General features: G+C 36.2%; 2 protein-coding genes across 3 annotated transcripts; one reads left to right on the top strand and one right to left on the bottom strand.

Annotated features, from left to right (window-relative positions):
* Positions 1-666: 666 nt before the first annotated feature.
* On the bottom strand, positions 667-5,932 carry LOC140788559 (importin subunit alpha-1b-like). The gene is made up of 11 exons (XM_073137838.1): positions 5,485-5,932; positions 5,278-5,374; positions 5,049-5,140; positions 4,833-4,964; positions 4,513-4,698; positions 4,244-4,407; positions 4,080-4,158; positions 2,077-2,205; positions 1,773-1,900; positions 1,279-1,654; positions 667-1,173 (listed from the first exon to the last, which is right to left on the bottom strand). The coding sequence occupies exons 1-10, from the start codon at positions 5,698-5,700 to the stop codon at positions 1,282-1,284; spliced, it is 1,596 nt and encodes a 531-aa protein (XP_072993939.1). The 5' UTR covers positions 5,701-5,932; the 3' UTR covers positions 667-1,173; positions 1,279-1,281.
* Positions 5,933-8,910: 2,978 nt separating this feature from the next.
* LOC140788811 (pumilio homolog 24) lies at positions 8,911-25,692 on the top strand. Of its 2 annotated transcripts, none has more exons than XM_073138272.1 (17): positions 8,911-9,266; positions 10,761-10,814; positions 12,373-12,434; positions 12,511-12,592; positions 12,799-12,922; positions 13,023-13,106; positions 13,933-14,047; positions 15,956-16,106; positions 16,212-16,424; positions 17,004-17,075; positions 17,717-17,767; positions 17,856-17,906; positions 18,011-18,118; positions 18,199-18,372; positions 24,178-24,252; positions 24,931-25,175; positions 25,274-25,692. In XM_073138272.1, the coding sequence occupies exons 1-17, from the start codon at positions 9,030-9,032 to the stop codon at positions 25,407-25,409; spliced, it is 2,034 nt and encodes a 677-aa protein (XP_072994373.1). In that variant the 5' UTR covers positions 8,911-9,029; the 3' UTR covers positions 25,410-25,692. The 2 variants fall into 2 exon arrangements, with proteins under 2 accessions (XP_072994373.1, XP_072994374.1); XM_073138273.1 differs by having other exon boundaries at positions 8,933-9,266; positions 10,761-10,834.
* Positions 25,693-26,619: the final 927 nt, after the last annotated feature.

Here is a 26,619-nt window from a genome sequence, read left to right as displayed (position 1 = left end):
CTTGCAAGGAGTGCATTTATTGCTTGATCAAACGACTGACGGTGAGGGGAAGGAAGGACAACTCTTGAATCAAAGAGCCAAACTGAAAGAGATTTGTTATTAAATATTTAACATATGCGTTCATTTTTTAGAAAGAAGGAAAACTTTTTAAAAGCATCCCAAGTAAATAAATACCGCTAATTTAAATCCGAAAATACTCGAACAATATAAACCTCTTTAATTATCTAATAAGAGCTATCCTATTGACAAGTATCAAATAGGTTTATGGTTCGATGCACAGATTTCAGTCAGGAAGATATAAGCATCCTGGTTAATTAGCAACTAAATTAGTAGCATGGTGCGGCTAAGAATAGAAGACATATAATATCAAAAAATAATTTAACAACTAAACAATAAATTATAAGTAAAACTAAACAATAAATTATAAGTAAAACTAAAAATTTAACTGATTATCCTTTAAAAAATCTCATACACAAACAGAACGAGAAAAAGGAGTTGTCTTTTGTCTTTAGGATGTCCAAGCAAAAAAATTAGATCACACCGATAAATAACATGGGTAGTCTTAAAAGAGAATACTGAAACATTGCCAGAAATGCAAGGATTAGTTACTAGCAAGAATGCAAAATTATAATAAACTGATACTGTGTACACTGAAGCTTAAACCAATAAAACAAACACAAATAAAGATTCTCTCATTCATTTTCTCCAATACATTAAGCTGCTAGGTCTTCATCATAGCTACATATACATTATCAGAGAGGAAACTTCACGAGACCCTTGAAAATTTATAACCACAAAAAAGATCTACTCAACGGCCAACATGAAGGAAAAGAGGAAACTCGAGCTATACAGGAGGCCAAGAAGACTACAACCTGTTAGAAAACCTGCAACAACATACCCTCAAAATATAATGGGCTGAATCATTTCGTCTACCTCTCTGATATTTGCAGACGTATACCAGATAGCCATAAGACCTTATAGAACAAGTTCCTTATCAAATGGTGTGGCAAAGACACTGTTCTTTATTGGTACTCAATATGACAACCACCCCAGACTGGACCGACGGGACCCAAAACCGACGACGACAGGATAACGCGACTCTGCCCCAACTGACACAACTAGCGACATCACCTTTAGCTGGGGCAACTATGCTTCAGTGTCACCAAAGAGCCCCTGTAATATGGGCACAGGATCTTCCATGTAAAAAGCTCCAATTTGCTGATTTTTTTTTCAGAAGATCACATGAAACCATTAGAAATATCTAAAGCAATCATGTACCTTTCAGCCAAACTTGAATCCACCGGAAGGAACTGAGACTTGATCACTCCCAAACTGAAACCCAGTTTGAGCGGCATCACCTGAAGGCATGGCTTCATCCTCGTCATCCAACCAGTATTTCTCGAGAAGCTTCACAGACTTCTCATATATTTCTGTGTTGTCATGGCTTTGAAGATTCTCAATCTTCTCCAAACCCTCAGCATCCTCAATCATTTGTGCGTATGGATTCCCATCCCCAGTGGCCCCCATGTCCTTGTCCGCTTCACCAACCTTCAAGATGTTCTCCAGCCCTTCCAAGCAAACTGTGACAATTCTTGGGTCTGGGCAAACAAGAAGATCACACAGAGGCTTGATGCACCCCTGGCTAACAAGATACCTGTCCCCAGTCCAACTTGTATCAGAATTATCTTTGAAGATACCAAGTAACAAATGTATAATTCCTTATAACTTTGATACAGTAAGAACACACTGGAAAAAAGTGAGCAGGTACCTACTTTATCTGATCAGGTGTGCCACCAGAAGTAGCATTTGAGATGGCCCATGCTGCTTCTTTCTTAATATCAAATTCAGCACTTTGCAGCAGATGCACAAGAGGACTAATGATACCAGCAGCAATAACAGCCTGTGATTGAATGAAATGAATTTTCCGTAGCTTCAGCTAATACTTGTCACAAAATTAGTTTTGCAATAAAAAACAGTGGTAACTACTTTGTCACATGGTTGGATGAGTTACTACTGAAAAAACAAGTTCTAAAATACTCAAGTCTGGCAAATTTAATGATTGGCTCCATTTCATACCTGGATCTGATCCTTATTTCCAGCTGTAATGTTGGATATGGTCCAACAAGCTTCTTTCTTTATGCTTTTCTTATGATTATTTGTCAAGAGGTTCAGAAGACAAGGAAGTGCATTATGATTGATCACGTACTGCAAAGGAAGATCAGACAAATGTGTTAACGATCCCACATGGCAACAATAAATTTATTTTCATCAATGAGCTCACACTTATCTCAACAGAGTAAAGGAATGCTAACCAATTGAATGCATAGATAAATTACATGTTAACTACAGCCAAGATATGTTGGTTAATTTGTATCAGATTCAACTTTGAAGATAGCAAACATATAGATATCAATATACCCATGCAACAGATGGCAGACACTACAAAGACAACATTAGTTGCACAATCCAAGGACTCTGGCATGACACGTGCTGGCCACCCACGGCACGTCATGTACCAGTACTTGCCTACTATGCCGGAAGAATAAAGCTCATCACGAGAGAGAGAGAGAGAAGAGCAGAAAGGGAGGGAGAGCTCCCACCACCGACAAAGAATAGAGCTCCGTCACTGCCCCATGCAAGAGGGTGAGAAAAGAGAAGGAGAAAGGAAGAAAAAGGAAAAAAGAGAAGAGGAGAAAGGGGGAGAGCGCTTCCATCACCAACGAATGTTTTGTCGTCGCTGCACTCTCTCTCTCTCTCTCTCTCTTCATCAACTACTTCAAGTTAAATCCACAAAGTGGGCTCTTTTATTCTCGACCCATTAAGGCTTTTAAAAGTCCATCATCTTCAATCTTAATTAGGGCACGTGAGAGAGAAAGACAAAGAAAGGTAGCAAGGACAACGAGGAGAGAAGGGCATGTTAGAAGTGAATTTTGAAAGAATTGAAAAAAGAATGAAAAGAAGTTAAACGTACGGTGAAAAGTATTACTAAGCAATAGTTGAGGAAGTAAAATGTAGTCGAACAAAAAATACACCCAAATTTAGGATTCCCCCTTTATGAGGAACAAGAGGGGCAACGGATTGATGCTAAGAGGCAAGAGGAGGGTTCCCGTGCGGCACCCCTCGTGCCACATACCAATACTATGATGGCATGACAACCCTGATTCCTGACACAACCATTAGGCTAGAAGCCTAGAATAGGACTTTGTGAATCTAATGTATAGCAAATGAACATCATAATTATATTCTCAAGTTCAGGTAATTGAATGTAGTATTCATTGTCATTTGAAGTCCAAAAGATATCAAGAATTGGATTTAAAATGTTAAGAACAACTTTGCAGGCTATTGGTACAACATTGAAGGGCTTCATTCAACTAGTGCCCAAGGCCCACATACTCAATTGGTACGCCAAGTTCCCGGGCATCAGCACTAGTTCAATCTTAATAGTGCCCGAACTACAAAATTGCCCATTACAATAAGCATATTCAGAACTACACCCTTAAAATGAACATCCATGAACCTAACATTTAAGGCATTTTGCATATCCGGTAAAACATCAATTCTACAATACAATCCCCAACTAACATCCAAGTACTAATAATCACACATCTACTTCTGACCAGATAAAATCAAAACTATTATACACCAAAAGGATAAAAATCCAAAACAAGCCCCTTTCAGACCTACTCTGATTATTAATTATCTTACTCCACAAAATGCCAACCACTTCCAATCTACAAGAGGATTCTTATCACTATACTCTCACCTTTAATAAGAATCCTTACCAACATGTGTTCAAATGAATCATGATCCTACACTTCCATGGGATCATATGCAAAGTCAAAGTACAAAAAGAAGTGCCATCAGAACAATGCATATAACTATTTTATATATTTGGCATAAATTAGCATCATGGATCTCTCTCTTTCATCATGTAGCTAGGACTTCACCATAATTACTTAACTGGTTGATTCACCTATAAACATCACTATCACAATACTAAACCTCATTGATCAACAAGAAGAATTTCCTGTATAAAGAAAAGATAGATAAAGGCAAAGAAGAGGAAGAGTTTAGCATACCTGTGTCTGCATATCATCTCCAGTAACAACGTTACCAACTGTTCTAAGGGCTGGAATGAGTACCGAAGGTGAAGGATGTCTAACAGAGATAAATGTTACAAGATAAATAAAAATTTCAAGAAGGTAAAATCATGAGAAATGCAACACAGACATGTATTACATACAGAAGAAGCTCCACAAGACGAGGGCAGACACCAGCTTCTATTACAGCTTGTATTTTGTCATTGGTACCATCCGACAAATATGAAAGGGCCCAGCATGCATCAGTAAGGACTTCCTCATCATTTGAGCGTATGAGGCTGTCAAGTGCTGGAAGAGCAGGCTTAACCTGCTCATCATGAAAAGGAAAAACAATCAAAAAGATCATTTGATATATCTAAACGAAATCTAATCTAGCCTGTTGATTAACCAATAATACAGAAGACAGTCAAACCTGCTCAAAGGGTGGTTGTGGCTTCCCCCTGCAAAAGTTTGACAGAGTCCATGTAGCATTCCTCAGCATGGAGAGCTTGGCCTGCCCGTTCAGCTGCATCAACAGTGGAATCAACGCACCGCTGCCAAGAACAAGGTCCCTGCATCTTGGGGAATCACCGGCAACATTTCCCAAAGCCCACACAGCCTAGCATTGAGCAAAATATTAGTCAATGATATACCTCAGGGACAACATATAAAAATAGAATAAAAAACAGTTTTTCTGGTGTTACTGACTGAGATAAACCAGAAAACAAAATAGGATATAGTTGAGCAATATACCTGCTCACGGACATCATCACTTGGTGAACTGAGCAGCTTTACGAAGATGGGAACAGCCCCATGATCTATCACAACCTTGGTATTCTCTGACGTTCCAGAGGCAATGTTGGTAAGCGCCCATGCTGCTTCAAACTGCCAAAACAACAACCCATAGAGATTTAAAAATAAATGTACTAAAATTTCTTCTACAGTGAACTTAGGGTGAGCAATCAAGACCTGAAGTTGGGGGAAATCTTCCCTAGTAAGAAACTCAACAAAGCGAGGCACCACGCCAGATCCAATAACCTCCTCTATGGGAGGGCTTCGCTCTAATTTTACAAATTCATATGGTAGTCATCAAAATCAATCAATCGATCATCAATATAGCCAAAAGAAAAGGAAAATTGTCAATTGTTATGTCAATATAGCCAAAAGACAACCAAAATTGTCACTTTTTATCTCGTACCGATGGACAATAGCTTGCGAAATTGCGTAGTCGCCTCGAGTTGCAGAGTATTATCATCCGAATAAACCCCAGAAACCATCATCGGAAGGCTCTCCAACTACGATTAAACAAGAAGGCAGGTCAAAATGCAAACTTTCCAACACGAAATCCTATAACTCATCGATCGAACCATAGAGCAATCAGATCCAGAAAGGGGAACGGGTATACCTTCTTCTCGAGTGCGGAGGCATGAATAGCTTGGGCGAAGGAGGCGGGCTGGGCCTGCATGCCTTCCCGACGCTTCTTCTGAAGGCTTTCCTCGCGGCGGCTCTTGCGGATCTCCACCATGTTATCCTCTCTCCTTCGACGACCCTCCTCGGCATCCACTGCCACCTTGTACTTGCTCCGGCGGCTCTCCGCCCGCTCGCTTGGCCTCAGCGACATCGCCGGCGATTACGAAGAGATCAAGGGGGAGATGAGGGAAAGAGGGAGCGGCGAAACCCTAGCCCTAGACGTAAGGGTGGGGCGTGGGGTCGAGTAGACGAGCTCTGGGAGCGAGTGAGGTCGAAGAGGAAAGGAGAAACGCGAGAAAGGGGTTAGTTTTTATAGAGAGACGAATCGAGGAATGGAAGAGAGCGGAGGAAAACCCTAGCTATGTTTTGGTTGCCGTACCACCTGGGAAAGTGATAATTAATGGGATAAATTAAAGTGATTACTCATCCGTATTAGTATTATCCTATTGGATGAAACATGAAGACAGCTGGAATTAAAAAGATAAAAAGTAATTTGCAGTTAACACTCTCTTATTTCATATATTTACATCTTACACTGTGCACTTTTACAAATGGCTCTCTAATATTTTACCAAATTTTTTAAGAATACACTATGCTATTCAATCCGTAAGCTAAATTTAACCAAACTCTTCGATTAAATTAATTACACTAAAACATTACCAAAATATCTTTACACAGCTTTGAAAATAATAATAATCACCATAGGAGATAGGATTTGTCACATGTTGTCAATGATAATATGCACATAAAAAAAAGCATGAAAAAGATAATCGCAAACACAAAAAATTTTACGTGAAAAAATTATAAATCGAGTAAAAAACTACGAATCCAAATTTTAATCGAAACTAATCATTAAAACTTATAACAGTTAACAAAAAGCTTATGGATCACCCACTGATATCCATGACTTGATATGTACCAAACCTCATTAATCCTCGAGATTGGGTCACCCTTCCGTCTTAATGACCCTCGAGATGTAGTTTTTTCAGATCTGATGTAGAACACGGTTCAGCACGATTATATCTCTAATGGCATCTAAAAAATAATCTTAAATAATTGTAGACAACTTTCTAAAAGATGATTTTCAAATTAATACTTGACGACCACACATAGGTTAGATTAAACTATTTTATATACCTTTAGAGATAAGATAATGACCTCTTATAGATGAGGTCAATAAGATTATGTGCATTCGAATGACCTTGAGGTGCATTGGAAAGATCAAAATATATTTTCCGTGTGTGTGAATGTGCGTTTGAACGTTCACATGGTGCATTCGAACATTTGCACGGTGCGTTTGAACGTTAAACTAAACAAATGAGTATAAAGTGGTCGTTCAAGTGTCATTGAGTATTTTTTTTTTTATATTACTCCAAACTTCATGACACCATTTGAATACTTCAATAACATTTTTTTATCTCAAAATTAATATTCACCTTTAATATTCTTCATCAAATATATCATGACTTGTATATATATACTCATACATAAAATCTAGACATATTATATAAATATAAATTATATTTTAGGATACACTTTGTCAATTACATAAGTATAAATTAAAATCTAACAAACTTAAGCTCACTTTACACTAACAAATTCATCTCCTCGGAACGAGAAATACAACAATCATTAGTCAATAAAATGTCAAATAATTTGATTGCAAGACTAAAAATTGACTCCTAGATTTAATTAATTAATTTAATTTAATAAATTTCGAAATATATTTTTCAAGAATTTTGGATAGGATATAACTTGGAATAGGCTTGCCTTGCCTTGTGTTAGCTACCTATTAGATCCTCGATCCTACTTGGATTGAGGGATTTTGGCTGAGTGAAAGATGCCAACATTTCTTCCTCACCCAAGATCCCTCAAGTTCTCTACTATCTAGATGGCTGGATCACACTTTGGGCATATTTGGAAGTGAATAACATCTACTTCAAATGCATTAGAGAACTTGATGAGATTATTTAGAAAATATTGACCCATGCTCTCACATATAAATATCATGAAATTCTTTTGCTCAACTCCACCATTCACCCTTCTCGGTGTCGCCTTAGGGTACCTCCTTGTTTGAGTTCCTAACGCTCAACAACAGTGACTAATTATTAGGTCCTAATGAACTCGGTGGGGTAGAGTATTTTTAGATACTCACCATGCTATGCTATTATTCGGTTCCCTTATTGTAGCCAGACAATTAATTGACTCTTAACATTTTTTCGTCCACGCTATCAATAGAGGCCTTCGCTATTAAAAAAGTTTTGGCTTTTCTCTGTCAACATAGCATCACCCATTTGAAATTTGAAAGTAGAAATTTACTCTCATACTAAAATGCATCCATCTTGCATCCGGAACTCATGGTTTACCTCATAAAATATTATAATCTTTTAGGTTTATTTTGCTCATATCTTAAGATTAAATATATCTGCCACAAAACTAATAAGTTTGCAAATTGATTAGCAAATGTAGGTATTGATATAGATAGGGATGTACTTGGGAGAGAGGTTTAGAGACACAGTCATATTATTTTTGGCTTGATGTTAGTGACACTTATTGAAAGCATGGAAGCTAAGCAACGATTTTCTAGTTTTGATATTTTTGCCAAAGAAATATCATCGTATCTTAGAAGATTAAGAAGAAACACATATTGTGTATTTGAGTAGATAAATAGGCTGAACTAAACTAATCCAAAATATACTCTTCTTATGCCACATGTCAAAAGAGTGTTAGTATTTAAATTAAACCTAAGAAGTGATCAATAAATGTTTAGTAAAATTCATAGTATAACTTACAAATATGTGAAAACAAACGACTTGAAAACTTAGTGCACCTTGAATATAGTTCTTGATTTGCATCATTCACTGATTGATGCATCCATATTTGTCTCCTCTCTTAGATTATTAAATCTAAAATTAGTTTTGCCCAAATTTGAAGTAGGATAAACAAAAGTACCAATTTCTCAAACTCATCCTATACTTTTACCAAAAACCTTCCTATATGCTATGAAATATGATGGGTATTGCAACTTAATTATTTATATCGGCTTGTTACTTAATCTACCAATACGGACCGTTTTATTATACTGACCGGTATATTAAGGATGATCAATTTGCTTAAATTAGATACGTGCTGAAGAAAATAAATTAACTATTTCTTAGAGAAATGATGCGATTTTTTTGCTAACAATCAAGAAAACTGTGATTAGATAGAGAAATGCAGATGATTCGGAGAAGTAAAATGTAAGGATAGAGTTTAAAAGAAAAATAAGCTAAAATACCCTAACAAGAGAGGGAAAACAAAATTAGATTCTATGCTATTCTTGAGGTGGCAAGCCCGGCCCATGAGCACCAAAAATATAAACCCTTGAAACGAAGCCACTCCACATCAAAACCCTTCCCCTTTTCCTTCTTGAGAGAAGCATTAGACGCGAGGGAACAGGCCGCGAGGAAAGCTGAGCTATTGCTCTCGGTTGGATTGCTAATGGCGGCAGGGGGAGATTTCAATGGATCGAAGAAGAGGAAGAGGGACTCCTCTGTGACGAAGAAGGGAAACAAGGGCGATACGTATCAGGGGAAGAAGGCCCCTCGTAAAGCCCCAAAGCCGCCTTCGAAGCGGCCTAAAGAGAAGGCCGCGAAGGCCGCGAAGGGTGGTGATTCGTCCTCCGTTGCACTGAAGAAGGAACTCGGAACCCCAAAGGAGCGTCGTTTGGCTGCTAAGGTTTCTCGTCCTGATTTCATTTTTCTTCGGTTGGATTGACGATTTCTCTGCTTGCTTGAATTGGCTTTTGTGAGAACTACCTTGTTGTCACTGAAAGATTGCGTTTTGATGGTCGTTGGAGCTGTCTTGGTTCTGTGAGTTTGTTAATTCGGAATGAAAGGCTCCATCTCAGGCAGCCACCAAGGCCGGGCGGCACATCGGCCGCCCCGCAAACAAACAAGGCGGCCACCCAAAGGCGGGCGGGCCGACTTAGCGGGTCGGTTGATAGTTATATAAAAAAAACAATTCTCATCTCTCTCTCACTCTCACTCTCACTCTCACTCTCACCAGTCAGTTCCCACTGGCTCTCACCCCACCGGCGGCCAGTTTACCACCCTCCCTCCCTTTCTCTCTCTCTCTCTCAGCGATATCACAGAAGATTAGGTGTTATTTTTAAATTTTTTTGTGCATGTATGTTTGCTCATTGCTCTTCCGCTGAGAGCTTGAGAGAGATTGCTATGTTTGAATTAGTATTTGTTTTCTGCAAGTATGTAATTAGTACTTGTGGATTAATGTTTGTGATAACTGTTTGCTAGTATGCATGTTTGCTATTTTGTTGATTATTGTTTCTAATTGTGATTGCTGTTTATGAATTAGTTGCTATTCTCTTAGTGGAATTATTGTTAATTTTTATATGGTATATATTATATATCAAATATTTTTTTTTTAATTTTATACATTAAAAATGTTGGATTCTTTTGGCACCGGTCTTGACTCCCACATACTGCCTAGACGCTAAGTGGTGGGGTGACTGCCTTTTAGAATATTGCTCCATCTTTACCTATGCATTCATGAAGGAATGATGTTGAGGGAAATTAGTTGATTTTAGTGGATTTCTTGAAAGGCAGCATTGGTGCTATTTTTGCTCTAAAATTGGTTTATTTACAATGAAGTTCTCCATCTTTGACTATAGTTTTAGGATGGAATGCAGGCCATTGTGATAATTTGTCTTTTCTTTAGTTCTATCGGCACCTACTTTCAGGATGGCAGCTCATTGTTGGAATTTGCCTTTATTTACTTCGATTGCTTTCTGTGTTCTAGTGGTTATAGTCTGTTTTGGTACTTGGTTGAACTGGGATCCATAGGAATAAACTTTTTCATGGAAAGAGAGCGTTTTTAGATCAGTTGGAACAATTTTGGTTACGGAGTTGGTTTATTTCAACTTTATTTGCAGAGAAAGCCTCACGTCTTTCGCTTTGTGAGTACAGAGGGAATGTGGACTACTGAGTGACATTTGTTTGCTTTAGTTCCTTTGTTTTGTGTTATTCTAATTGGTCAGAATGGATTTTAAATTTTAATTCTTTGGAGCAGCAAAAGGCAGTGCTTGGGGTTTTATCGCTTAAGTTTTTTATCCACATGTTGCCTTGATGCAGTTTTCCACTTATTTTAGTTAATCTAAATATGCTGGCATTGTTTGGATAATATTCTAATAGTTTTTGGATGCCTTGGCTGTAGGAAATGGTAGAGTCAAGGAAGAAGAAAAGAAAGCCAAATTATGATCTTGAGAAAGTAAGCCTCAATCCAGCCAGGTTGTTTTAAGTTCTAATGCTTTTTTTTTTCTTGCAGAAAGCGGAAACTTTTGCATACTATCATCCAAATCCAAGTAGCTTGCTTCTGCACCTCTTTTAACTTCTCTCTGTATCCTGCATATTAATCTTAGGCATCAACGAACATCTCTTTATAGCTAAATATTTCTACAACCTCAGATACTATATTGGAAGCTAGGCCCAAAAAAAAAAAAGAAAAGAAAAGAAAAAGGAAACACCAACCTTTTACCACCAACTATTGGGATTGGCTTACGTAGATCTTTTTCTAATTGCTTAACGTTCTAAATCACATATTTTTGCTGATTTTATAGCCCTTTTTACTTTTAATTTTTCTTCAGCTCATTGGAACACATCATACTTGAGGCACTTCTCAGTTTGGCTATCCTGACTCAATTCCATGCATGACATCCTTATCAACCACACCAACACTCTGATGCCTCTATTTGCTAAAGCTGAATTCCATATGCTAGATTTTATATCTATCTATTCTAAGATTTTCATATTCTAGATATCTTCTTTACTTGTAACTTATTGTTTAACATTTGGATTTGTCAGTTCTAACTATGTGATACAAACCACATACTCTATGAAATCTCTTCTTGAATATTTTTAGTTCATTCATCTATAACAGTTTCAAAGAAGTATCTACTGATGACACATATGTGCCAGTTTTGTTTAACTTTTTCTTTGAATTGCTGTCCAGTAGTGACAACAGTCTATCACTAAAGTTCTTTGTGAAGTTGTCTCATTTCTTCTTGAAATTATATGGATGAACTGTTTTTTGAGTCTTTTTCTTCCTTGACATAAAGGCAGCAAAGTTCTGCCCCATTATGCAACGTTTAGTTACAAATGCACTGCCAGCCTAAGGTAGCAAACACCGAAGAAGTATTATTTGTTGCAGATTTAACTTTCAGAACATGATCATGTCAAAACATCACTTCCTCAGAAAACCTACAAAGGAAAACAAGTAAACTATTGAATATTGACAATCATCATCCACCGACACAGGGTCATCCATGCTCTAGTCATGAGAATCATTCTTGCCTCTTCTTAGCTTCCTCTACATGGCTAACTGCCCAACACAAATACACGGATTTAAATTTAATGTTAAGAAGCCATTTCCTCAAAAGATCCTTTCTTTCCTCTCTAACTAAATCATCTCAACAAAAGCAATCATTGAGATTTTCCCCACTTGCTTCTTCAATAACTCTTACAATTTTACCTTTCTCCACCCAGACCGGATATATTTATGAGATTTGCTATTACCAAAAGTAGGAGCCATATAAAATATATCTTCTTTGCCACTTCACATTTCAGAAACAGGTGCTTAGCGGTCTCCATCTTACCACAAAACACACATTGTCATTACTCAGTACCAATCTATTGTCTTTTACCAAATTATTCATTTTCAAAATCCTATTACTTTAGACTGGTTATAATAATGCTGTCACTCTTGTTATCCTGCTTGGTAATCACTCTTTAGGTTTGACAAGACTTATAGCTCATAAATTATGTCACAGGAGCTGGCTTTGCTATGGGAAAAAATGCGAAGCAACAATGCCAGCAAGGAGGAGAGATCAAAGTAGGCATTGAACTTAACATTTCAGTTGTCTGTCTCATCTTATTAGTTTCATCTGACAAAGTTGACAATTACATAGGTTGGTAAGTGAAGCTCTTCGGAAGATGAATGGGAAGTTTCTGGAAATTGCAGGTTCTCATGTCTCTGCACGGGTCCTTCAAGTAAGTTCAATATCTTACTTTCTTTGCTATCTGTTTCTTATAAAATCATAATGTAAGTCTTTTGTGGATCCACTTCATGATTGAAATAAGAGTTAAAATTATAATAGTTTGATGTTCACTGAGATTTATATGAACTCCCTGTAATGATGTTTTGATTAATCCTAGGTAATATTTTTTTTTTTAATATATTACTCTCTGTTTGTCAGACATGCATCAAATACTGCTCTCAAGTAGAGAGAGATACTATATTTGATGCTCTCCGCCCTCATTTTCTTACTCTCTCAAGGAAGAAGTATGCTGTCCATCTTGTAAAGAAACTTTTAGATACTGGTATGCATCACTTTTGTCCATGGACGATTAAATAATAAAGTAGTGATGATTTCCAAAAAGATTACTTTTTGTGGAATCACTTCATTTTTTTGACCTGCAGCTACAAAAAAGCAATTGGAATGGTTTGTGTCCTCTCTTCACGGTCATGTTGCTTCTCTTCTTCGACATACAGTGGGATCTGCAGGTATGTAAAACTATGTGGAAAAGGCTGTTGAGACACTTAGATAGTATACAAAGTTATCTTCTCCTGCTGTATTATGCTATTGTTTTTTCTTTTTTTAATCTCCTGGTTATGTTAAGTGGGAATGAGTTGTTCAGAATCTGCATAATAATGTAACTTGTTGGCATGTGGAAACCCATCAGAAATTGGCAAATTGCAATTGTACATATCTAAAAGGTACAGATATGCTTAACAGCAGTTATTAGTTAATAGAATATTTCAACATTGATTGATTATTTAATTTTTACTGTATATACATTAAACTAAAACTTTGGGTAAACTTTTAGTTTTTCTGTAAGTTGATGAGTATTCATCATTGTAGGATCTTCTTGAATCTTAAGGATTTACGCACAACTATATGTCAGTTAAATCAAAATAAAAAGTGAGCACCTTTTGTAATGACAGATGTAGAAAAAGCTCTGAAATCATCTAAATTTGAATATTCTCATTAATATTTTACCTAATGCTTGCACATGATTTGAAATGTGACTCCATCCTTAATCTGATGAAAACTATTTAGGTTCGAATGGTTAAATTGTGAAAAGCAGGATGACAAAGGTACCATTATACATTTTCTCTAAATATACACTAGGATAAGAGTGGCTTGGACATGTGTTAAAGAAAAAGAATACAGATAAAGTGCTCTGAGATATAAAGGCCTGGATATGCTTGTCTACAAGGTTAAGATAACTAGTCCTACTCATGGGTGGATTGTTTAAATTTCAATGATTCTTTGTTTGTATTTAGTCAGATCCAAGTTACTAGATATTGGAAATTTTCTTCTCTGTAGTTGTTGAACATGCATTCCATCTAGCAAATAGCTCTCAGAAGAGAAGCCTGTTGACCGAAATGTACTCCACAGAGCTTCAGTTATTCAAGGACCTGACACTGACAAATTCAGGCAGGTAAATGGATCTACAATCTAATTATCACATCTTCTGTCTTCTCATGCATTCATCATCTATAACTTATAACTGCAAAAACACCTTAAGCTGAAAGGATTTCATATACTTTTATTAAGTAGCATGCTAAATGATCAGTCACATCATTTTGAGTTGCTCTATTTTCCTTCTCTTCCTCTCCAGGCTGGTAGGTTTACTCTCATCCACCTATCGGTTGGCTGATCATTTTTAACAACCATCCGGGTGTCTCCTCTATTTCTTTTCTACTCTCAGTTTTTTTGATGAAGATTGACTCCTTTTTGTGTGGAAATTGCAAAAGATTGGCCGTTAAATTTGTATAAGAGCCTGCAATCTCATAAAAGAGACATCATGATCCCTTATTTGAAGAAAAACAATCATTTGAGATGGATATTTATATATGCATAGCAATGTTTTAAGTGTTGGGTGAAACTATGCCTACCGTCTAGAACATCTTGACTCAACCCCTTGCATCTTGATACCAACAACGATGGTTCTTTTGACACTATCATCTTCCGCCTTCTTTCATCAGTGTCACTGTTGTCCTTGGAGATGAGAGACCAACTCCAAGGACAGGAGAGGGAGGGAGATGATTGGACCAGGCGAAAGAGACTGTTGTCATGTGATGCAAAATGGGTTAGGACCTGAAAAGAAGTGGCATCTGGGCAGCATCTACCACTTTTTCACCCTCTCTGATTCCCTCTCCCCCTCAACCCCACCCCCGTCTCTCTCTCTCTCTCGTCTTCTTCTTCTTCTTCTTCTTCTTCTTCTTCTTCTCCTCAAGGATACACCAGGATACCATGCCCTTGTGCCAAGCAACACAAACCATGTTAAGATCAATTTATTTATGATGATTATAGTGTACATTACTTGAGGTGTAATCTAGAGAACTTACAGGTAGCTGGGTGTTCAAGTAAGGATATAAAATAAAATTGAACATTTTGTAATTAATCTACATGGTCCAAAAGGTCTCTGAATGGAAACTATATATTTATATAGTTATAAGTTATATCTTATAAATATTATAATACACATAGGATGTAAAATTGAGAGTCATGGAAAATTTAATTTTAGATTCTCTAATATGAAAGATGTAAAACATTAGGTGTGATTGATAATGTCTAAAATGTATATTTGTGAAAAATATTGTTAGTTTTGGATACCTGCTCCTTATGCTTGAAGAACATAGTCTTGCTGAGTGTTGATGTTTGGGCCTTTTATTTTCTAGTGAATATGAGTCCAAAGCTTATGACAAAGGCCTTTGATGTTGTGAAGCCTGCAACATCAATATATTGAGCTCGCTATGCTTTAGTTTCTCACATACTGTGAACTTTTTGATTGTATCCTAGTAGTAACACCATATATATATATATATATAATATTAGATCCTTGGATGCCAAAACTGAAAAGTAGTCCATTTGAATAGATATAGTCTGCAGAAGCTATATCCATTTTACTGGACATCTGACTGGATAGTACCTTGGGTACTCCAATCCTATTACGGTGTTTCTCACAATTGAGTCACCAGTACCATATTTGGCTTGACACGTTTAGGTTCTTGCCTAGTGCCAGCAAAGGTACCATCCGAAGACCACGATGAACCAGTAGAAAACCGAAAATTAGCATAAATTACAGTTTGCATTAACCAAAGCAAAGTATTTCCTTACTAGTGCTTGAGTTCATAATTGCCACAATTGAAAGAAGCTTGTTTTACTTCTATATAAATATTCCTACAAGCTTAGAAGGATACCAAAAGTCAGCCTTAGGAAAGTGGTGATGTATGATGAACTTATAATTTTTTCTTAATTACCTTGAGCTGAACCTACTTTTATCCTTCCCTTTTATATCAAACTGCTTTGATTTCATTCCCTACATCTGATTTTTCAATGGCAGGTTGGTAGATATTATTTCTAAACTTGGACTACAGAGATCATCAGTGCTACAACACATGACTTCTGTTATTCAGCCACTTTTGGAAAAAGGGATTGTCGACTATTCTATTGTACACACTACCTTACTAGAGTACTTCACAATAGCTGACAAGGTAATATTAAGCATATCTCTGGCTCTTTAACACCACAGCTAAAATGCCTTTCTTTGGGGGCCAGTGGTTTCTATCTATTCTTGCCTGACATTATTTTATTTGAAGTCCTCTGTGACAGATGTGATTCAACAGTTGATACCCCTTCTGATTCAAGGGCCATCGGCTGCAGATGAAAGTGAACTTTTACCTTCTCCAGATTTGCCAAAGAAAACAAAAAATAAAAAGAGAAGGTTGTCAGAACCACTCCTTATTAGAATGATGCATTCAAGAGATGGATTGAAGATTGGCATCCTCTGCATCAAGCATGGTAGTGCAAAGGTCTGAAAGTGCATTTAGCAAATGTTTACTTATGCGTTAATTCAGCATTCGATTTGTTTAGTTCTGGATATGAAACAATGTAGACTTTGATATCCGTACTGCTTAGGTTATACGTATCACCTCCACCCCTTCTTGCACTACTAGTGGTATTTATTTACTTATTTGTAGACGAAAGTGCGGACTGGTTAGAAAGTTGTTGCTCATATCACTCTTTTAAGTTTTAACATAAATATAGCTTATAGTACAATTTTTCATTTGAATGATCGTCAAGATAAAATAATATGAAAGAACATGTACATCCATCTTTCAACATGTTGCATGTGCCATACCAATGGATTACCAGCCTGGGTTTATTGACAATAGATGCACCCTTGATAGTTGATATCAACCTAAAATGTGCTACATTTTCTGTGCAATATATGCCTGCATATACTTTTTAAACTATAAATTTTAATTAAGATATCTTGCGATTTGTCTTCAATGCTATATTATGTACACATGTTCAACTTAATTGTTTCACTTCTCCTGTTCTTGCTTTGTTTTTGCCGATGATACTTCTTAACTTGGGACAAACTTCAGGAGAGAAAGAAGATCGTTAAAGGCATGAAGGGGCATATTAGGAAGCTAGCTTTTGATCAATATGGAAGTCTTGTAAGTGTTCTTCTTTCACGTAAAAAATGAAGTTCATTACAGACTGCACAGAAAATATTTTCCACCTTTATTTTGAAAGTCAAATATTTTTAGTTTTCCTTTGTTGAGATTTAGCTATTATCGTTTGCACATTTTCTGTAAATCTTGCATTGATAAATTATTAGTGACAATGGCGGCTATCAGTTGTTTTGTATTGAATACATCATTTGATGAGCAGATTGGATTGGCCCCTGTTTCTACATTATCAGGGTTCCTCTTATAATTTAATGTTCCGATCAGAGATGCAATCATGCTCCATGTCTTACATCTATACTACTTTATATAATTTTGAAATCCTGATGTTCTTCATAATTTAAGTTATTTTATTTGACATGCTTTTGATTAAGCTCTAGTCGTGTAATCTGAACGAGATCTGAAAGTCAATCTGAATATCCTAGGACTCACTTTATCTTATACATATACATGTGTGTGTGCGTGCGTGTGTGTGTTATTGCTCGTGTCTTGGGAAAAATACTAGATGGAGAGATTTTCTTTACTATTTCAGCTGTTCAGTGAAAATTCTCAGTTGTTTTCCCATGTATAGCAGCAGTTTTCCTTTGTATAATCTTTCTATGTGATGTGTTTTTTATTTTCTTTTCTAGCTCCTCATTTGCATCCTCTCAGTAGTTGATGACACGAAGCTTGTTACCAAGGTCAGTGTCTTGGCATTTTTTTTATAAGAAATGTAGTTCATTTGATCTAGGAACAACTGTCTAAATATGTATTCATGTCTTTAATCAGATTATAATTCATGAGCTGCAAAAAATGCTAAAGGAGCTAGTATTTGATAAGGTAAGGTGTACTTGTTTTTTTTTTGTCACGTTGTTTTTTTATATGTTAATTAATCATATTCAGATAATTCAGTAATGTTTGTCATTTCTATTGTGAAACATTAGAACGGAAGACGCATTCTGTTGCAGTTACTCCATCCTCAATGCTTACGTTATCTTGGGCCTGATGATCTGGCTTGTCTGAACTATTATGTTCCTTCTCTCAGTGCACAGGCAATTTTTGTTCTGCAATTTTATGTAATTCAAACTAGTAGAAGGCAGGAATACGCTCAATTTTTCCATTCTCATTTCAGGGTGAAGGATCAGAGGCTCTTATGCAAACAAGCTTGGAAAATGAGGTGAATGCCACTAAAACTGATAAAGGAAGTAGTGAAGTCTCTAGAAGGAGCGCGCAGTTAGCAATTGGAGGCAAGAAAGATCATTCTTTACGAAGATATGAATTATTAGTTGACAGTGGGCTTGCTGAGGTAATATCTTTGATCCGATTACTTGCTTTCAGCTTGCTGATTCGTATATTTAAGTATTTAAATTTGATTTTCACCTATGCAACATGCCCTTATGCTTATGCCTATTCCGAGTATATGCTAGACCTTGCGCCTTCACAATTGTACTACTTTTCATGTATGATGAATGATCACATGCAAGGATGATGTCTATTGAGATAAGTACTAAGGTTTCGAACTCGGAATTGAGATCGGGATTGGAATCGGCTGTCCGAAAAAATGATACATATCGATCGCTTGTATCAGATTTTATTATGCAAAATTTTAAATGTTATTTAAAAATACAGATTTTTTCCTAAACATTTAGAAAAAGTGAACAAAAAAATAAGAAATCTAAAAATTAATCACATTACAAAGCATAAAAATGAGAAAAGTACTCATTCAAAACCATAATGAATTTTGAGCTGGTTCAATGAATTTCTATGCTCTTAAATTACCGTTGCAGAATTGAAAGGAAGAGAGATAAATCTCTTATCTTTCTTTATTGATATTCTGCAACAATAAGAGATGGGGAGTTAAAGAGTTGAGAGAAGAGAAATGGAAAAAGAAAACAAAAGAAAAAAAATACTTACTTGAGTTCACTAGAGTGTGGAGCTACCGAAAGTGCTTTTTGTATTGGCCACTGGATGAGCTTGGTGAGGTGTGAGAGATGGGAGGAGCATGTTTGTAAGATATAGAGAGTAAAAACTAAAGGCTTGAAAAGAAAGTGGTTGGCGACATTTATTGTTGATGTTCCCCAACTTAGATCTATTTAAATCCGATTAAATCTTTAAATTCTATTTCAACTAGTTTTGGCAGATATAGTTGAGATGGATTGGCTGATATGGTTGATCCCAGATCGAAATCACTCATAATATTGGTTTCGGGTTAGAATAGGAATTGGCTATGGATGAGACCAATCCGTCTTGGGATTGATCGAAACTAGGATCCATTGAGATAACCAATTATATATGATTGTAAATTAACTTGATTCAAGCTAATGTTATATTATTTTTTGACCTGATTATTTATATGTTGGCAATTTCATATGAGGGTCAACGAAGCTTCTGTGAACATAAACTAACACTGTGATGTTAGTTATATGTCACATTAAATAAAGCTGATCATGTAATGGAGTCAAATTTTCTACTGAAAAGTTAGTTTATCTTGGTGTTATCTGGTCCATTTTGTATCTGCATTTGTTGTTGTGTGTTGAAGTATTATCTTCTTTTAGATAGCATATCCGGTTCTATATAAACTGGGGCCTCATAGAAAATTTATTTGTGTTAACTTACTAAATACTTTAAAAAGCTTAAGTTGTTAAAGAACAATGATTTTTATATTTTAACATTCTCCCGCACTTATGAATTTGAGACACTTTGAGAGGTTTTAGGAATAGACTTGACTTAAAGGGGTGGATGCTCTAAAGAATGGATACACCAAAATGGGGTAAGTTATCTGTTACGGATATAGGCCGGATAGGGACTTTAGGTAAGTTGTATCCTCCTATCCGTATCATATCTGTATCCCATCTGTATCCGTGATTCATAGGTTGGATGTTTTATATTTTAAGTGATAGATAAGTTTAATAGGATTTGAACTTAGGACCTATGCACTCATACCCTTCTAATTTAACAACTATTCTAAAATCTTAAGCTGATAGAGAACGATGATTTTTGTATTTTATATTCTAACAACTTGGAATAACATGGTGCATTTAAATACTAGTATTTTATTTGATGGAGATTTTGCAAGTTGGTCCTTTTAATATGCTTCTTCCACATGCAGATTATGCAAATTGCAAAGTTTTATTTGCCATTTGTTGGTGTATTTCAGTTTAGTTTGCCCATCGTCCCTTCCCTCCTATCCTAGAACTTTTTTCTCTCTTGTTTTTCTAGGTTTGGGAATAAACTTATCGGCAAAGAGACCTCAAAAAGACGTCTTTGTGAGTAAGTTAAATATATATTAGTGGCACACCTGATATGCTGCCCGATACCCTACCCGTGTCAAGCGATACGGGTGGTACAAGCTACGACACATGTCGGCACGGGGTAGTGTCATCAGGACACCTCGTGCTATGTTTCGACATACCATTGGCAAACGTGCCGGTTAACACAAGCCAACACGATAATGCTTGTCTATCAAAACTATTAAAATACTAAATGGACAATTTATTTTTTTTAAACAATGATATGTTTTTATTCTTTTCTAGTTATTTAGATGGCGCTCCCCCGTGCTAGGTGCCGACACACCATTGGCATAGCACGTGCTGGTCGGCATGGGCCGACATGATAATCCTTGTCTATCAGAACTATTAATTTAATAAATGAACAATGAATGTTATTTAAACATTGATATTTTTGTGCTCTTTCTAATTATTCTCTCTCAGTTGTTACTTAATAATGTGATAGTGTGCTTTTAACAGATTTTTTGCATTATTTAGGTTTTGAGGGAAACTTTTCTCTAATTTGAACTGTCATGTGAAAAAAAGGAAAAGATAGAAATACTTTGTAGCAGCAGCTTTTCTTTCTCATGCTTTGCCTTAGCTGATTAAAATTCAGATGTGAAGCTCAATTGGGGCTAGGTTTGGATGTATAAGGACGGAGTAAGACTGTAGGAGTTAGATTTGGTTGGAATAGAGAATCAAAGATAAAGCAAAGAAATAATTAAAGCCAGTTCTGATTCAAGTCAGATTCGAGTTCTGTGGGGTTGAATTCAACCAATAACTAAATGCTACAGAGTTTCAATTTATTACGCCATGTCCTCTTGTTTCAGAGAAACAAAATGAGGTTCCATAGCTTGGAATTGTGTTATAAGCCTATACCTTATTTGTAGAAGTCTGAAACTAATTGGTTTACATGTTTAAGACTGAATTTTAGACCTCTGTTGATCGAACCTAATCAGTTTCATCAAACTACGGCTTCAACCGAAACACAAAAGCTTGGTGATGTCGGAAAAATAGAACAACACATGTACTCTGATTAGGGATGAAAACGGTTCGGATAGTACGCAACCCATATCTGGATCCATATTTTTAGTTCGGATATGGATTCAGATACGGATAATAAAATTTAAAACTATATCCTAACTAAACGGATATGAATAATTTTCAGATTGAGAATCGGATCTTAAATGAATGTTGATCGAATTTTAAACGAATTATGATATTTTATTTAGACATAATTACATAAAAATATTAAGAGTTTCACAAAAAATAAATTTTTTTGTATGTCAAATATATATAAAATTAGGGAAATTAATCTCTACAATATATAACACATCATTAGTAATAATATCAATATTTACTTTTTAAATAAGCAAACTAGAAACTGTAAATCATTCAAAAAAATATGTGGGTAAATGGATATTCGATATTCGTAACCAAATCCGAAGATTATATTCGACTCGTATCCGAATTTGTATCCGAGAATTTTTCAAAAATTCTATTCGTATCCGGATTAGATAGAAATTTTTTATCCGAATCCGATTCGAGTCGGGTCGGATAGCGGGTTGGGTCGGAGTTAATCCGACCCGTTTTCACCCCTAACTCTGATATTGACTAATGCCAAAAATTCTAGGGAAAGAAGTTGTTATCAACATAGCGACATGATACACGATCAGCACTCCAAATGAACCTGCGAGATATAGAATGACTCCTTGTTTACTATTCAACAAAGATTACAAAGAGATACAGATCAAATAACAATCACAGGAAGAAACACACTTGAGATCAAAGAGCTTTTCCAAGCAAACTATAAAAGAAGATAATAATAACTCAAATTTTCAGCCACAAGCCTACATGACTAAATATAGACTGACAGGACTCACCACTAACCTGACAAAAAGGACTCTTTCCTTTTGTGAAAAGTTTCTACTTTCAACCCATGCTCAGAACCCTATTTTAACTCGATCTGAACATACTAGAACAAATGGAATCTAATTTCGAGTTCTACACTGAAAGATATATGCAAAACTTCTCGAAAAGAAATAGAATTTGATCGAAATCTATCTTGGGTCATAACAACCTTTGGTTGTGATGATTGATGAGTTTTAATCAGAATCATTTTTTCCTTGGAGTACAAATCTTGCTCAATTTTGATCTCATCACAAACTTTTTGGTGGATATCTTCGTAAGATTTGATTTATAATCATTATTTCTTGAATAGGCTAGTGAATAATATTTCAATCATGGATCCTTTGGATACACCTAATTAACCTCTTTGGTGGTCCATCATATGAAGGAAATTATACTTTTTAGAGAAAAGTACTATATGTCGTAGAAACTGTGTTTTATAATAGTCAGAACTGGGATTCAATACCCAATTGAAGATACCAACTTTTAAAGCTCTGGACATCACACAGGGTGTCCTTTAATCTTATGAAGATAATGCCACTGTTTTGTTGCAGAGGTTGGTCAAGCATTAATAAGCATACATAGGTTTTTTGTGCCAAAGAATTTGTTCTTGTTCCCTTGGGTTGGGAAGAAAATGTTGATTGTTGGTGTGGACATCTTGAATTTGGAGTTTTAGGGGCTAGATAGTCATGGGCGATGAACTTTCTTTATAGATGGAAAAAAAACTTTAGAACTTCAAGTATATCCTTTTTCTAGAAAAATTGTTCAAAAACATCTTACATTTTACTTTTATTTTATTTACATCCTATCATATGAATATTTATCATTTGATCCCTATTTGTTTTTACTTTCTCAATAACATCCCGAGTTAAATTTAATCCAACATCAATGGATGAAGTTTAAAAAATTTCATTACTTTAAAAATAAAAAACTAAAATACCCAAAATGCCTTTTATAAGCTGCATCATTATCTTCTTCTTAACTCTACTTAATCTCCTCTCCTCCTCCCCTACCCCTATTAAACCCATCTTTTCCCTCTCTTTCTTTGACATCTCGAATCTCTTCTCTCTCCTATCTCAACTGGTGGGCACCGAGGACTTCGTTGGAGAGCACCACCACCGTGTGGCCGATGATGAGCAGCCTCAACTTCACCTCGTGGTCTTCTCCTGTGATGTTCTTAAAACTTACAAGTTGAAGTGAGGTGGGGGTGAATAGATGAGAATTTTTAAAGAGGGAAGGAAAAATGGATAAGGTGGGAGAGTAATGAGGGAGGAGAGATAGTGTCTGCTAAAAGAGGTAAGAAGAAAGTCAGGTTGAGTTGAGGAAGAAGATGATGAGGTGGCTTGTGGGAGGTAATGTGGCATTTGACTTAGATGAATTGCTTAGTTAGGGGTATAAATGTGATTTCACATCTGTAGTTTATTAACTCATCTATATGATAAAAGTTGGTTAAAAAGTCAATGTTAGGGTGTTTTTGAGGCATTGTAAGAAAAAAATGCAGGTCTAATGATAAATATCTATATTAGTATGGTGTGAATGGTAATAAAAGCAAAATGTACGGTGTGTTCGATAAATTTCCCTAAGAGTTATGCTCAGGTGGAACTACTTTTCTGCGTGGTTATGCTGTATGCAGTTATGAATAACTGTTCGTGAAATACAGTATCATTTTACAAGTATTAATCCTTTATTTGTGGTGTTTCCTTTCTTTTTTTGCATTGAACTGTTTGAGAATTCAGAAAGGAAGATTGAAGCTTCTTATGTCTAGGATATCTGCACTCTTAGGTTGTGAATATACTTTAACTGACATTTAGCTTGTTGTTTTGTAATCAAAGAAAGTAACTGTACTGTAGATGGTTTTGCATGTGAATTCAGGTTTACATACTTCCTATATTTCACTCCAAAGACATAATAAGCGGTCTTCATTTATTGTCCTGCAGAATCTCATCGAAACATGTATCGAGAATGCTGGAGATTTACTTCGATCGAATTTTGGCAAAGAAGTAATATATGAGGTGATTTCTTTACTCTTTAAAACAAATCTGGAAGCTATGAGAAAGGACTTGGCTAAGGTCTCTTTGAGATATTACATTGGATTCTATTCACACAATGATACTAGTGCAGTGGAGGACGTCTTATTGATATATGATTTATTGATCTATCAAGAAATGAGGATTTATTTCAGTTGAGATACATGTTTCTTCATGTTAATCTGTTATTGTGATTGCAGGAAAAGTTACCTTAGATATTGGCATGTTCAAATTATACAGAGAATAGTTAATGAAGTGCTATTTTGTTCTAAATTGGTGTTGCATTTCCATTGGAGTCTTCCATTTGATTGCTATAGTCGCCATAGTAAGATCATTCATTTTATTTTTATATGGACAGATGTTGCATAGAATGGCACAAATCTTTTACAAAGACTGAGGTTTAGTTACGAAGCAAGTTGTTATTCAGAAAATTGCTTTTGCTTCAATCATTTACTTCGTAATTGGATAAATCTGGAAAGAGTACTTTTCTATTTGAATTTTACATGAGTATGTCTTTCTTTATCTTCTCATTCCCTCATTGAAGGACAAGGCAATTGATCAATTCCTTTTCACACTTGCATGTTAAGTGTCCTTTTTGAAAACATGAGCTTTAGGAGAATATGGTTGAGGTACTTAAACTAGTTTATGTATCTAAATCTGCAGGTGGCTGTTGGTGGAACTGATGGTGTTTTGCAACGGCTAGCTAATAGGATAGATGACTTGCATAAAGCAATAGCTTCTGTAGCTGCTCTTCCAAAGACAAATGAATCTGACGAGGAGCATGTATTTGAGAACTTCCACTCCAGCAGGACCATCAGAAAACTTGTAGTAGACTGTGGAATATTCTCCGCCACGTTGTGGAGAACAGCTCTAGAAGGCAAGTGTGAGATGTGGGCTCATGGACACAGGTATGCCACATTAATTTCTCTATCAACCATTATGATCATAATCCTTATTTTATTTCTGATCTAAGATGCTACTCATGTGAACTTCTTGGTAACCACAGCTCCAAGGTGATTGCTGCATTCCTGGAATCATCCGATCCCATAGTTAGAGAGCTTGCAAAATCTGACCTGCAGCCTTTGATAGATCGAGGCGTTCTTAAAGTCCCCGAGCAGAAGCCAATGGAGAAAGAAAGTTGAAGAAAGTACCTCTATTTGTGGGTTTCTAAACACTGCCATATCATGTCGTGAGGCTCCCTGCAATATTCCAAGGAGGAATTTCCATCAAATCCATGGCATAAAGCATTTTTCGACACCTAAGCTCAGAATATCTATTAGTTTGATCTCAAACAGTAGTAGAACTTTTTGAAGTAGATTTCTTCTGATTTGTTCTTAAAAGAAGTACATGATACATAAGTTTATACTTTGTAATGGTGATTGCAAGCTCTAAAATATTTTGAGCACAAAATGCTCATCAGTACTCTGGGTTCTGCTTGATCTTTTGGTTGATCTTATCTGGTAAACAGGTGATTCACATTTACTTCCTCATACATCTTTGTAACCAAAATTCCTGTTGATTCTCGTGCACGCAACTCCTGTGGTGGGGATATTTGGGGTAAAGTTGGTAAACAGCAGGATCGAAGAGTGGGAAAGATGAGCAGATGAAGGATCAAAGAGGAGTGCCAGATCGTGGAAAGTAGCAATGTAGGTGACTAAAACAAAAGCAAAGTAGGTGACTAAAACAAAGTACAGAAGAAGCTTGTTGAAATTGTATGTTGCAATGTACTAAATAAGTAAAAATGAACTTTGTTTTAGGGGAGTTTCAGTCAAATAAACAAAGAGATATAATTGAGGATAAAATTTGGGCAATTTGAGGAGCAGATGGTACACAGAGATATGCCTAATGTCATGCAAGTTAAAACACTACTATCAAAATTAATGAGATAGTGATAGAACAGAGGAAAATTGCCAAAGAGATCTCCTACCTACCTCTAAGACAAGTTTAAATGCTACTTCTGCTTTTGGGTTACTATTCTTGTCTGGGTGAAGCTGCAAAGCTACAAACCACCACCTCTTAATCCATAAATCAAAATCACAATGCACCTACACAATACCATCAAAAGATCAATACCCAATTTCCGGTACCGCCCCCGAACCACATCCCGCCGCCGATCCTCCATTGACCTAAAGACACGAAAAGTGCCCCTTAATACTAGATCTCGACCGAAAGAGCAAAAATAGAACGGATATCGAGCACCGATGACTCAACTCTGAGAATGAGGTACCAATCGACGAACACAGGTCTCTCTAGTGACCGGTGGCGGTGCGAACAAGACGCGAATATTTTTCGAGTGTGAGCAAATTTCTCTTGCAATTAGTGATTTGGAGTCCAGTTCTCTTGCCATCACCT

The sequence above is a fragment of the Typha latifolia genome, chromosome 5, assembly GCF_019914945.1.
Source record: "Typha latifolia isolate L0001 chromosome 5, TyphaL0001v2, whole genome shotgun sequence".
In the NCBI taxonomy this organism is placed as follows: domain Eukaryota; kingdom Viridiplantae; phylum Streptophyta; class Magnoliopsida; order Poales; family Typhaceae; genus Typha; species Typha latifolia.
Note: the sequence above shows the minus strand (reverse complement) of the source record. Positions and strands in the feature narration are given on the sequence as shown.

Bases quoted from the DNA above. Each gene is read 5' to 3' on its own strand.
- LOC140788559 (XM_073137838.1), bottom strand. From the start codon at position 5,700: ATGTCGCTGAGGCCAAGCGAGCGGGCGGAGAGCCGCCGGAGCAAGTAC. The intron at 5,141-5,277 runs GTACGAGATAAA...TTGTAAAATTAG, and splicing joins TCGCAAGCTATTGTCCATCG to AGCGAAGCCCTCCCATAGAG. The intron at 1,901-2,076 runs GTATGAAATGGA...ATTCAATCACAG, and splicing joins GAAATAAGGATCAGATCCAG to GCTGTTATTGCTGCTGGTAT.
- LOC140788811 (XM_073138272.1), top strand. From the start codon at position 9,030: ATGGCGGCAGGGGGAGATTTCAATGGATCGAAGAAGAGGAAGAGGGAC. The intron at 9,267-10,760 runs GTTTCTCGTCCT...CCTTGGCTGTAG, and splicing joins AGCGTCGTTTGGCTGCTAAG to GAAATGGTAGAGTCAAGGAA. The intron at 18,119-18,198 runs GCAATTTTTGTT...TTCTCATTTCAG, and splicing joins TTCCTTCTCTCAGTGCACAG to GGTGAAGGATCAGAGGCTCT.